The following is a 13,285-nucleotide window of genomic DNA, read 5'->3' as shown; positions in this document are numbered from 1 at the left end:
ATGATACGGAATGAGCATGCTGTTAAAAAATGGATGAATAAGAAGCTCTTATTAGTAGTCAAAGTTGCAAATAAATAAAAACTAAGCAAAGTGTCGTTGCTCTGAATGCGAAACAACGTGAGAGTGTCCGCTTATGCGGCAACCGCCGTCTAATGCGCTGATGGGAGTATAGTATCTCCCACACACACACACGCACACGCACCCAGACAAAATAAATCATAAAACCCAAGTAGTGAAAAATCTGGCCACTGGTGATCGCAAGGAACGCTTCGCAACGCTTAAATGAAAACATTTAGACGTCGAAACCGTAGAATGAAAAAGGAAACGCGTGGCGCAGGACGTGTGTGGCATAGTAACCCAGGCTCAGCGGTGTGCAGAACACATAAAATAACATACTGATGCATAAATCCAATATGAACAACAGCGAGCATTCTGTTATTGCTGGCATATTTGCTAAACACACATTTAACAAACCAAAAAGGAAAAAAAAACATGCAGTAGAATGGACAACTGATCAGGCAGATCAAATGGAGTGCCAGCACATGAACATAATCATTCTCACACAGTCAGAAACACACACACACACAGATACAAATACGAGGACACACTAACAGTCGCCACACCTACCACCAAAAACACGTACACGCACATATGCACTACCAAAGCTAACGAAGAAGGTGCCACCAGACATCATACAGCAGAACATCGTACAGCGTGCGCTCAGAGTGAGGGCGGTGAGCATGCGAAGAACGAAACGAACACCTTCATAGAATATGTAATATTTTGTGATGATATTATAAAGAAAAACTATTATTATTATTGAAATAAAATAATCGTTTCAAACAAAGTAAGAAAAGTGTCACGAAAATCCGCAGCGTTTCGCCCATTTAAAATTGAAATCGTCGACTTCACAAACTGTTTTAATTGTTGAATTCTCTAACGGAAGTTAGTCCCAGTCTTTCTTATATTTACTTGAAACTTTCACAACTCATTTACCATCAAAACATTTATGGAAAAGGTGAGTAGGCTAGTAAATCATTTTAAGGATAGCTTCCGAATAATCTGTACGTCTTTGGCAGCGAATTGCGATGACAAGGGTGATCCGTTTAAAAAAAACCCGAGAAAAAACTATCAAGCTCAAGGACTCGAGGCTCAAGGCATTCATCTGGGAAACGTTTTTCTGGCTGCACGTTTTTCTGCGTACACTGCGTTCATGGCTGCGTACTGCGTCGAAAACGCGTTCAAGTGGGAACGCAGCCATCTTGCATGCGACCTTGCTTATATATTGAATATAAGTTATATTGAGTTTAAGTTTAAGTTATATTAGAAAAAATTACAATAATACATAATTACATATACAATAATACATTATTACATTATTACCAGACCGCTCCCAGCAGAATCCTGCTACGCGATAATTAGAGAGAGCTCCGACAAGTCCGTCGTGTTGCTATCAACAAACGGAGTGATGAATCAGCCGAGCGCTTGAATCTGGATGGAACTGACAAAATTTGCACAACATGATGACGCGCCACATATTCAATTGGGAAAAACTATCGATCCCCTCACGTGATCCACAGAGCACGCAGTCGTTTAGCGCATTTATTTAAACTACAGCAGGATATGCCATACTTCCTCGTTAGAAAGCTCCAGAAACGGTAAACACCCGAGACAAAGGGAGAATCCGGTAAACATTGAAACCGGCGCTTCATTTGCCGGCAAAAGCACCCGACACCGAACGACCAAGTCACGAACCACGCGTGCCACACTCCAGCAGCACGTGAATGAAACGTGACCAACAGCTGACCGACATGAGGGGGGTTTCTGCACTTCGTTCTTCCGAGATGGAGCGAGAAAGCGAGAGTGATGACGATTGACATCATTCCACCAGAAGTGAACGGCCTGGCGTGGGGGGGAGGGAACAAGCTGCAAGTTAGCAACAGGAGCCAAGCTGTTCGAGAACGCACCATCCATCCGCGCTATCCGGTTGTAAATTGAATTCTGTTATCGAAGATGTTGCTAGCGCCACCAGCAGTAGCGCACGTGATGCGTGCAGTCGACGCCGAGGAGGAGGAGGAGGAGGAGCAGGATGTAATGCAAATTTATGCTCGTTTATAACGGAATCGATCGGTCGATCGGTCGATCGGTACCGATGACCTTTTACGGCCTTGCAGCGGCCAGGTACACACTCGAAGGACTACTGCTGATGGTGCTGAGTACCCCCCCCGGGGGGAACGCGCTAGTACACGCATAGCATGTTCCCTTCCCTTCAACAGCTGTTTCCAACGCGGCTTCACGATGGCTTTGCTTTGCTTCTAGAATTCGTCTCGTTAAGCATAGCGCACCGCCATAAAGGCTGTCTTGTGGTATTATTATTTGCTGTCACTAAAAATAGGACCACGTTGACTGTTTTCCGTCGCTCCATGTTTGCATTATTGTCTTCCATACGGGGGGTGTAATGTTTTTTTTCTCTTCTGTTTTACCGGAGAACTGCGGCATACATTTGGAAATGTGGTTTGAAATGGGTCGAACGGGCTGAGAGTTGCTCCAACCACTGATAGCGGTCCCACCGACAAGAAGTGAACATTAACCGGGTGATATTTTGTGCGTGCGTGTTTGTGAATGATCCTGAAGTGCGACCGATGTCATTCACCTGGCCCCCATTGTCCATTGATTATGACTTCATCGGAATACAAATCGATTGATTAGTACAAATATGGAGGTCGTACCGATCCGGTGTAGGAAGGTACATGTCCGATTTGTGGCGCTCCTATAGTTGCCACCTTGACTATCGCTGGCAAACACGCTGCCGTTCTACTGCCTAGACGCTCTCCCTTCTAGACATCTGCTGCTGCTAGTAAGACGACGACGACGCTGGTGCCATATTGTTGAAAGTCGATCGCGAGTGCGCCGTGCGTCCGCTCTGGTTTCTCCTCACTCCACGCGTGCTGAGGGATGAGGGTAGCTGAAGTGTTAATAGTAAACAAATAAATTAATCATTCATCAATCGATTCTCCTTGCCCGCCCGGGGCGAGTGTCAATTTCTCGCCGAGCAACAAGGGAATCGAGCTGAAAGCATAGCTCAAGCAACCCCCCTCCCAGAGAACCCGTTCGAATCAGCTGTTGTTCGTGATAATCTTGATCTGTTGTCGCTGCTAACAATTATGTAAGAAGAAGCCGGGCGCGAGTGTGTGTGTGTGTGTCGCTTATCGGATAATCAACCGACCGATGGTACCGATCGGTGACTCGCTACTCGGGCTTTTATCTCGCTGGAAGTGCCTTTCCGACAGCTCATCAGCTGCATATGCCGCAGAACAATTACTTATCAAGCTCGCTCCCTCGCACTATAACCGCGGGTCAATGCCGTATCAGCGATGACAGCCTTCCACAGCTGAAGCAACGCTGCAATTGAATGAATTAGTTTCAATTCCACTTACTGCCACGCGAATCAATAAACGGTCCATGGGTTGGGTTCCAACTCCCCCGCCGCCGGAGACCTTAACCGACTGTTGTTGATCAATCGACAGCGAGGACGCATCTGCCTCGATCCAGATTCTGCGCTGCGCTGAACAGCAGCAGCAGCAGCAGCAGCTTCCAGTAGCATAATTTGTGCATGCATGTCTCCGGCCGCAAACAATGGCCGGTGCCATTTGATTGCAACACACTCGATGATGATGATGATTCGAGCTCGAGCTCGCGCTTGGTCGATCGATCATCGAAGAGGACGCCCGCGTGTTTACGAGCCCATTGGTACGCACCACTCGGTGCCCGTGTGTGCCGGTGGCAATTGGTAACAAACCTCTCGAGATTCCGTGCGATATCGAGCATCGATCGGATCATCGGCAAACCATCCGCCCCCTTTCCAAATGTTGACGCTGCACATTCGAACATTGGTGGATAAGGTCCGATAACCGATCTTCTAAACGCTAGTTTGTTCGGTGCTGGAGGGTGCTCACAGGCAGGCAGCACAGCACAGTTCCTATTTCATATCAGCTCGCGAATTATCGCGCACCATTGTCGGTGTTTACCTTTCGCCGATCAAATTAAACCCCTTTTCATCGTCCTGAGATGTGGGGCGACGACGTCATTCGACGGGTCGGTCACGTAAAGGATGCGTTAACGAGATCAACGTGCGTAGTAGGCCCCCCCGGGGAATGGATGCAAAATATTTGCCCAGATCATCCCCTACGCTACGCCGTAGCACGCGCGCTGGATCATCACACGAAAGCCACTCTCGAAGCCACCAAAAGCACGAAAAGAACCATTAGAGAATGTTGCCTTCGTGCGCTTCTTTCTGACTTTCGGATGATGTAATGCGATGGTCGAGAACGAGAACGAGAAGGATCCGTTTGCGTTCTGGTGTGTCTGGTCTGGAAGATCAAATCCCTCAGCAAAACCGGTATCCGAAGGGTGCTTTCACAACGCCAGACACAGTTTAGCGGCGTTTTCTTTTATTTTTCCTTCCTTCAGCCATCCTCCTACAGCCGCTACGATGATGCAGCATTCTGAACGCCATCGCCAAACAGTATGATCCCTTCACAAACTTTCAGTTTCATCTGGTATCGCTTCTTGACGGTACGTTTTCAGCGCAACCATTTGAGTCAGAACACAATTTCGTTATCGTTTCCTGATGTAGTTGGAATTTCGCATTTCCATCTCCAGTGACATTACTCACGCTGCTTCCGGGGACGCCTCTAAACGAATGTATGGTGATCGCTCCAACACAAAACAGTAACCAGAGCACACGTTTCGCGAGCGTTATTCGAGCGCTTTATCGCCTGCACCGTAAATAGTAAACAATTGCCCGGCGGTGTGTGTAGTATGTGTGTTTTTAGTGGCAAAAAGTTTTCCATAATGGCCTCCGAGAATGGGAAGGGGCTTCATAACTTGGAAGACGTAGACTCGCGCTTCCCCCAATCGCTAGCCATTTCGGATGGAAGCAGCTGGAAAATCATAAAGCAACTTACGCAACTCCGACCTGTGCGTACAAAATTCCGAAGTTGGTAATTTGAAACAAAATAATACAGCACGAATAGCAAACCCAACTCGTGAGTGAGTGGCCCTGTTGTGAGTCTTTCAGGATCATTCCCCTTCGAGCGATCGTTATCAGTCAAGTACACCGCGGACCAGCAGCGGCAATGGTCACGTGTGTGTATACGCTCGCCACCAAACCAAACGCTGCTGTGTAATCCTTCCGTGTCGACTTTGGCCAAATACACCGCCTTCCATCCCCACCCGGGGGGGGGGGGGGGGGGGGGTTTCGTAACATGTGGTCAACATTTCGAATTCGAATTCAAATGTAACCCGCTCCAAGAACCACATCACCCAGCACCACGATTGAAGGACTCGCTCCTCGACGCGTACTCTCGTTGCGCGATAGAGAGAGAGAGAGCGAGAGAGATATCGAAAGAGACGGAGACGAAGAGGGGAGAGTGGGCACATATGGGCGGGGAGGCGGCGCGACGGCAGCAGCATCATCATCATCGGGATGCCATTTAAGCCGTTCGTCAAAGCGCCATCGGTGCGGCTTCCGAGCGGCAGTGTGTCTCAGCAGCTGACAGAAGCTAGTAGCCGAAGCTAGTAGTGCGTCCGAAACCGATCGACCGATTCGAATCGTGTGTGCAAGTGTGTGGACACTGAGAGAGAGAGAAAGAGAGTGTGTGTAGACCATTCCGTCAGGAGCAGGGACCTGGAAGGCAAAGAACCTCTCCACCACGGTTTACTGTGGAAAGCAGGAATTATCCGGAGCGTTGTCGCTGCTTGAAGTGCTTGAACTGTCTGTTTTCTGTCTTGTCGTTTGCCGTTGTACCCTCGTGGTGACGGTTTGCTGGTCTTATCTAGCGCACGATACAGCTGCTGATGGTGAGTGTGATTCCGTTGCTGGTGATGAGGTTGGCCGTACTTTAGATCGAGCGGTTTAGTCTGAGCCGGCGAGTGGTCTCGTCACGGTCGTCGTTGTGCCAATTCTTCTTCCTCACTAAATGCGATCAGGCCGTCCGGTTGGTTGGTTGGTTCGTTTGTTTGTTTGTTTGTTTGTTTGCTTGTTGAAGATAGTGCGTGTGGAAGTAGTTTTATCAGTATCCTCCTGCAAAAGGGAGGGCGAAGGGAGAATCAGAGGGTACCGCACAGATATGTTTGTCCGAACGCGACAGTCACAGAGATCCCCACCGAGGGGTTAGTGAAGGTTTCGTCTGGGGCCACAGATTGCATTCGGCTCTGGCGTGATTGGACGGTCGTCGTGGTTGTGGTGGACGTCTTGGTGTGTTGTTAGTACCGTTCGCACATTTCACGTTCCACGTTCTACTAACGGATGATGTGGTCAGGAGATTTGCCTTGTTCCCATGTTTTGAATGTCTCTCATTCCATCCCGCGTTCGTCATAAAGACGCGAACGATTTTGCGGTGGCCCCCGGGCGGCCTAACAAAGAAAACGGTCGCGAACTTAGACCGGCAAAGAAGCGCCCTCAGTAACGGACGCTCGAGAAGTGTGTTCTTTGCCCGGTCCACGGAACTGGTGGTTCAGTTTCAGTTTCCTTCCTCACCTGCTCCTCCTTCTCTTCCTGTAAGTGGCTTCCGTTGCTTGGCTGATGCTCCATTTTCGGCCCGAAACAGGTTCCCCATCGGATCGAGGAGAGGTTTCCTATCAATAATCGCTCGTTTGGTTTTCCCTTCATTCTCCATTTCTTTCCAGGAAAAGACAACCCACCAACCATAGACTCCGGATCGTAACGTGATCATATCGTGCTCTAGTAGTGGCTGTGGCTTTGTTTGCTCCGGTTAGACTCTCCGCTTAGACGCTCGTACCCTCGTAGTACGATGAACAGGGTGATCCTGCTGGGCCGTATGCGTAGACTCATTGGCGAGTACTTTAAGTTGATTCCGTTCTAGTGGCACCGTGGAAAGGACACGAGGTCGAACCTTGTCTTCCGTGTCTGTGTGCGTGTGCGTGTGTGCGCGCGTTTGGTTTCAAGTGCCCGTTCGTGTCCGTATCGTCCGTGAGCGTCGTCCGGAACAATCTCCACCATAAAGGCCCTCGTCATTAACCGGGGCCCCACACTGGCTGTGATATCTATTGCCACCCCGTCGTCTCGTGAAAGACACTCGCAGTGCTGTACGTGAACGGTCGTCGTCGTCGTCGTCGTCATTCCGTCCCGGGTTGGTAATCCCTGAAGCTGAAGGGTGTGCTTCGTGTGCTGTGACTTAGATAGTAGTTTAGTTAACTTTAAATCTCGACTGAAAAGCTGAACGTCTGAATACCTTTATACTATCATCATCATGACTGGGTAAGTGATGACCTACTATCGGATCGGTCAGCCATCGGATCTGGTCGCCTGCCTGCTACTACGATCTGCGCCTGATATCCAAGTAACCAAGTTTGTTTTGTTTTTCGAATGTCCCATTCCCACACACAGAAAAGACTCCGATGTGCTGGTGGACCGGGGCACCATGCCCAAGATTGTGGCCACCAGCGAGAACGAGAAACGGCCGCCGATGGCGACGCCATCCCTAGCGGTCACGCTGGCAACGGTCGAGAGCCAACCGGCGACACACCAGAGTAAGGCGGCCGAACGGGGCAAAGCGATGCGGCAGGTGATCGCGGCGTTCATCGCCAACATCGGTACGATCAACACCGGTCTGATCTTTGGCTTCTCGGCCGTGGTGATCCCGCAGCTGCAAGCACCCGATTCCCTGATCCCGGTCGACGAAAGCCAATCGTCGTGGGTCGGTACGTATCCATCGTCGTACAATGTTAATGTTAGCAAAACAATCTCAAAAGGGAGGGATGAATCGATTCGTATCCAACCCGTTGAACCATGTTCCTGTTTACCATCTTATCAATCGCTGCATCGCAATAATACAATTCGCGCGCGGTACACGATCGCTGTGCAGGAAGTAGGAAAACCTTATTTTGAACCAAACCGTGCCCGAGTGTGTTGTGCCGGTAGCGTTTGACCCGTTGCACCGGACACACAAGGACATCGGAAGTCAATCACTTCACAGCGAAGCCTCCCCGTTGTTGCTCCCTCGTCTTGTCTATTGCTCCTTGCATCGGAGGATGGTGGATAATACTGCGGCTAAAATTATCTGCAACTTTATACTGCCTCGTGCTCGTGTGCTGCACTACACGACAACAACGAGACGAGACGAATCGCGGCCTGTAGCAGTAGCAGCAGGTCCCATGCCGACACTTGCATCAGCTGATTCGCCACGATTCGTTGGTACCATATGTGAGAAACAAGACGGCGCGAACAACGATGCCGCTACCGCCGCCGGACACACGAGAGATCAATACCAGCGTTCGCGACCGAGCGAGCGAACGGGGATTCGTTCGCTAATATTTCATCATGCTCGATCCGCGCGCCGGTCACGAACCCTGATCGTGTGGCCGTCGTGTGTGTGTGCGTGTGTGGCTGTGGCCAGATCTTTGAACCCTTTTGGGGAGCAGACCGTCGTCTCGTGACGCGCGCGCACACGTTCTACAATCTCTTTTCCGGAAACCACTTTGACTCTCTCGCCGCTTGGGTCGAGTGAAGAAGACTCCGCATGCCGATGGTCCCCATGATGCCGGCCTGTTGCGATGACTCAGGCAGCACGCACGGAAGCATCCGCCAAAATCTGGTTTTAGCCGCCGCCACGCGAGACGCCAGAGATGCTTCTGGTTCGCTTCAGATGATGTGCAGAATGGTCATCATGTGTTGCCATCGTCAGCACCATCATGTGTTGCTTCCCACCGATCAGCTGTGGGAAGGAAGGCGTGTAGAACGTTGTCCCCGTTATTAAATTATTTTTAGCAAACCATCGATTGTCTCTTAACCGGACCAGCAGTCAAGCTTGTTCGGCTGGTCGCTAATACGATCGTGGCGCGAGCGTTGTTTACATTTGGTCAGCCCAACCTCCCCCTTTCCTTGGCGCGTGTTTCAAGCGGTTTTCGCGATCACACGACATCATCATCACACTTTGTGGCGAACACGTGCTGAACGGGTTAAGTGGAGCACAATCGCGGTGTTGAGCGGATATCCGGGATACCAAAACATGCGAACGAAACGTTATCAGTTTGCCAAAAAATATGGAGGACAAGGACGGTGTGATGTGACTTAAAGGTTATTAACCACACCGGGAGGATTACTCCACTATCACCGCACAGATAACAGAACCACAGAAAGACCATTCTACAGCGCTGATAGACTTATACCGGCTTGATAAAAAATGGGAAGGAGTGAGTGGACGTTGATACTACTAATCAACAACCCTCATTTGTGTCTCGGGGGGATGATATTTCGGGACGGAAACCAATTCATCATCGCCCCAGGGTAAAGTCGGTCAGGGCGCGTGGCGTCCCCGTGTACTCGAATTCATCTCAAGGTTGGTCTCTTCCAATTCAATCGATTGATGAGATCTTTGTGTCCTGCTCGTTAAAGGGGGGTGCTCTATTGGAAAATGCAATCGTCATCATCGTCACAGATCATCTAGATATACATACCGGTGCAGCCGAACCCATTCCGGTTCATTGTCATCAATTAAACGATTGAGATGCGTCGTCCTGCGGGGGGGACGAACCACGCGGTCGACCACCGACCGCGAAGATGGGCACAAAGTTCGACGACGACGACGTCGACGACGCACTTCATCTTCGACGTCTAGCTTAGACCCGCACCAGGTCATCCGGGCAATGCCACACTTTAATTGTTATCACGCACGTCGCGGATGGTCCTGGCGCTGGCCGATGCCGGTTCCGTAGCGAATTGTCCTAGCCGATTTGGGAAGATAATCTTATCACTCGCTCGTTCACTATGGTGCTCGACAAGCGAACGATGATGTCTGCTGTCATATGCGTCGGTCGTTGGAACGATAGATATGAGATAGACCAACCATCAACCGCTTCGCTATCACTCGGTCCATATCGAGGCGAGTCCTTCAATTACTGAACACAAGCCACCGCGACGCCTTCATTGTGTTTATGAACGGGTGGCCCAGTTTTGCCGTTTGTATCGCGTCACATCATTAACGGCACAGTTTGGTTATCCTTCCTGGTCCTTTTAAGGGTCCCCTTAGAGGTAGCATAGGAGGTCGGGATCGGCTTTTTGGCACATGGTTCCTATGCTCGACCGGTCAGCTGTCTCCGAGTCCGGGAGAAGCGCATGGAATGGATGGTTTTGAAGAGAGAGAGAGAGGAAGACGGAGACAGAGAAGCGAGGTTGTTCGCCCACGACTGTTGATGGCGAGCCAGAGTTGTAAGGATTCTTCAATCGAATTGATCCAGCCGTTTCGCCGTTCATCGCTTCCGTCACCACAACAGCTCCCTAGTTCCTGGCCACCGTCTTTCCGGGGAAAAAGGGTATCTATCTTGCCGGTAGTGACTGATAAGAAAGTGTTACAACGGGAGCGGCTAGTAGACAAGTTGTCTTGCGTATTGTATTCGCGAATGTTCAACAAAATTCTTTTTGATTTCTTGAAGCATAGACACATTCATTGCCAAATTCTCTTCAGAATCGCCCCATCGTGACTTGTTACTATTTAGATTCCAATCGTTTGTTGGAAACGAAGCATTTGCCACCTAGTATCCATTTATTCGCAAATTACCTCAGAGAGACGCCTTGCGCCGTTGGCAATCTCTAGTAGGCACGCCTCTGCTCTGTTCAAACAGCACATGGCATGCTGTGACTCAAACGGAATCTCGGTACCGCACGCTCAACACATGACTACCACAGCGATTCTGCCAAAGCGAGGGCGGGAGGGTCGAATTGAGATAAACTCCGAGAAACACTTGTGAGACATGTTTATTGTTGATGATAAGCGCTCGGACTTTTCGTTCTCTCGACTGGTATGTATTGTACACCCCAGTAGTGCGCAAATATTATGTTGACAAATGATTGCGCGATGGGAATATGCCTCAACGAACCGATGTTAGCTAATAGTTTCAACGAACTACGGCTTCGATGATGATAGTGGCGATCTTGATTGGAATGTGTGACTCTGGGACTTCCTTAACCGCCATTATCGGCACGTGTTGATTTGGCATACGCAAAAAAAAATACAAACAAGCTGCCCACCCGGATCGCGTACATTTCGTGCAGCGACGAAAAATAATCCGCTTTACTAATGTGTCATCTTCGCTTTACAGCGTCCTTATCGGCGATTGGAACCCCGATCGGTTGCCTGCTGAGTGGGTACGTGATGGACACGTTCGGGCGCAAGAAAGCCCTGATAGTGACGCAAATCCCCACCATCATCGGCTGGATTACGATCGCGTGTGCCTCGAGTGTCGGCTGGATTTACGCTGGCCGTGTCCTGACGGGCTTCGGTTCTGGGATGGTCGGTGCCCCGGCCCGGGTCTACACTTCGGAGGTAACGCAGCCCCACCTACGCGGTATGCTGTGTGCGCTAGCCTCAACCGGCATTAGCTTGGGCGTACTGATCCAGTACACGCTCGGGGCAGTTACCACCTGGAAGATACTGTCCGGAATTTCGATCATCGTCCCGGTGCTCGCCCTGATACTGATGCTGCTCATGCCGGAAACACCGAACTATCTCGTCTCGAAGCAGAAACCGGAAAAGGCACTCAAGAGTTTGGCAAAGTTGCGCGGATCGAACTATAATCTTCAGCGCGAGGTCAACCAACTGCAAGCGTTCGCGGCCAAGACGAACAGTGGCAACAAGAAGAAGCTAACGTTCCGGGAGACGGTGCAGGCGCTGGTGCATCCCTCATGTCTGAAGCCGTTCGCCATCCTGACGATCTACTTCATGATGTACCAATTTTCGGGCGTCAACACGATCACGTTCTACGCGGTGGAGATCTTCCGTGATTCCGGTACCACCATGGATAAGTACACCTGTACGATCCTGCTCGGAGTAGTGCGCCTCATATTCACCATCCTCGGTGCCATATTGCTACGTCGCTGTGGACGGCGTCCGCTGACCTTCGTGTCGGGAATCGGTTGTGGGTTGACCATGGTGGGCCTGGGTGTGTATCTGTACTTCAAACGCCAGTGGGAAATGGCTACTCCACCGATTGAACCGACGGCCACCTGGTTCCCGGTTGCCTGTATATTTATCTTCATCATGGCGTGCACGGTCGGGTTTCTGATTGTACCCTGGGTCATGATCGGCGAGCTGTATCCGATGAAGGTACGTGGGCTGATCGGAGGGCTGACCACCTGTATGGCGCACAGTTTCGTCTTTGCCGTTGTCAAGACCTACCCTCTACTAACGCACGTGCTCGAACGCCACGGTACCTTCATCCTTTACGGCTGTTTCTCCTTTGTCGGTAAGTTTCCGAATTCCGGTGATCCGGTGATTAGTAGTCTCTACTAAATCTCTCTTTCTCTCTTCTGCAGGTACTATTTTCTTCTATCTCTGTCTACCTGAAACCAAGGGCAAGACACTACAGGAGATCGAAGATTACTTCTCCGGGCGCACTAAGACGTTGAAGAAGAGTAAAGCGAACGGTGGCAACCGGGCCGGTGTTGAATCGGACGGACAGCAGTTGCTCGAAGCAAAGCCACAGCTTCTAACCGTCGAAAAGAACAAGCTACTTCCCTAACGCCGTACGACGACGTTGCGCACGATTAGTTCCTTTTCCGTTTCGTTTTATTCTGATGGTTTCACGCGTTTTTAACCATTCTTACAAATCTGTTTTCCATTTTATGTTGTGGCCATTCTGAACGAATGCTAATAAGTATTAAAACGATGTATTGGCAGTGGTTGGATTAGCGTATTTACGATGATTAGCGATGAGGTTTCTCCACTCCGATCCCGTATCATTTCTCGCACTCCTAACCGCGTCCACGGGCGCTCAAGGATATGCTAGGCGTAAGAACTGATCATCTTCGCAAAGACACACATGGAACAACAACCTACTCACCGCGTTAGGAGATTTCGTTGCTGGCATCATTTTCGTTCCATTTTTTTTTATAAAATGCTTAATACTCGCTCGCTCGGGTAGTGTTTGTACGTGCCAGCCAAGTACTTAAGTTAAGGGATAGCTTTAAAGAAGAATCGATCACGCAGAAGAGCATCGTTTGGAAACCATTCTCGTACAAGCTTCGAGCATACCCAATATATTGTGATGAAGCCCCCTCGGTGCCTTATTGTCCGCGATAGGTATATAGCCATAGAATGTCTCAATCTCATTCACACTGCACCATATTTACCAACGGGCCACGCACTCCTAGCGGCCCGCAAAGTGAAAGACGATAGATAGTTGTTAGTTGAGGCGCGTAGATGACTCCATTATTTTAAGGAATAAATCTAAATTAAGTCCTGAAAACTCCTGAAATCGATTTCGT

At 49.9% G+C, this 13,285-nt stretch overlaps 1 protein-coding gene across 6 annotated transcripts; it reads left to right on the top strand.

Annotated features, from left to right (window-relative positions):
• The first annotated feature begins 5,550 nt into the window (after window positions 1-5,550).
• LOC125955011 (facilitated trehalose transporter Tret1-2 homolog) lies at window positions 5,551-13,267 on the top strand. 6 transcript variants are annotated; one of them, XM_049685816.1, is made up of 5 exons: window positions 5,551-5,862; window positions 6,691-7,282; window positions 7,412-7,725; window positions 11,122-12,264; window positions 12,335-13,267. In XM_049685816.1, exons 2-5 carry the CDS (start codon window positions 7,275-7,277, stop codon window positions 12,538-12,540), a joined length of 1,671 nt encoding a protein of 556 aa, XP_049541773.1. In that variant the 5' UTR covers window positions 5,551-5,862; window positions 6,691-7,274; the 3' UTR covers window positions 12,541-13,267. The 6 variants fall into 6 exon arrangements, with proteins under 6 accessions (XP_049541773.1, XP_049541774.1, XP_049541777.1 ...); XM_049685817.1 differs by lacking the exon at window positions 5,551-5,862 and adding an exon at window positions 5,912-6,011; XM_049685820.1 differs by lacking the exon at window positions 5,551-5,862 and adding an exon at window positions 5,923-5,999.
• The last annotated feature ends 18 nt before the right edge of the window (window positions 13,268-13,285 follow it).

The sequence above is a fragment of the Anopheles darlingi genome, chromosome 3 (assembly GCF_943734745.1).
Source record: "Anopheles darlingi chromosome 3, idAnoDarlMG_H_01, whole genome shotgun sequence".
In the NCBI taxonomy this organism is placed as follows: domain Eukaryota; kingdom Metazoa; phylum Arthropoda; class Insecta; order Diptera; family Culicidae; genus Anopheles; species Anopheles darlingi.
This window is presented reverse-complemented; position numbering and strand designations above follow the sequence as displayed.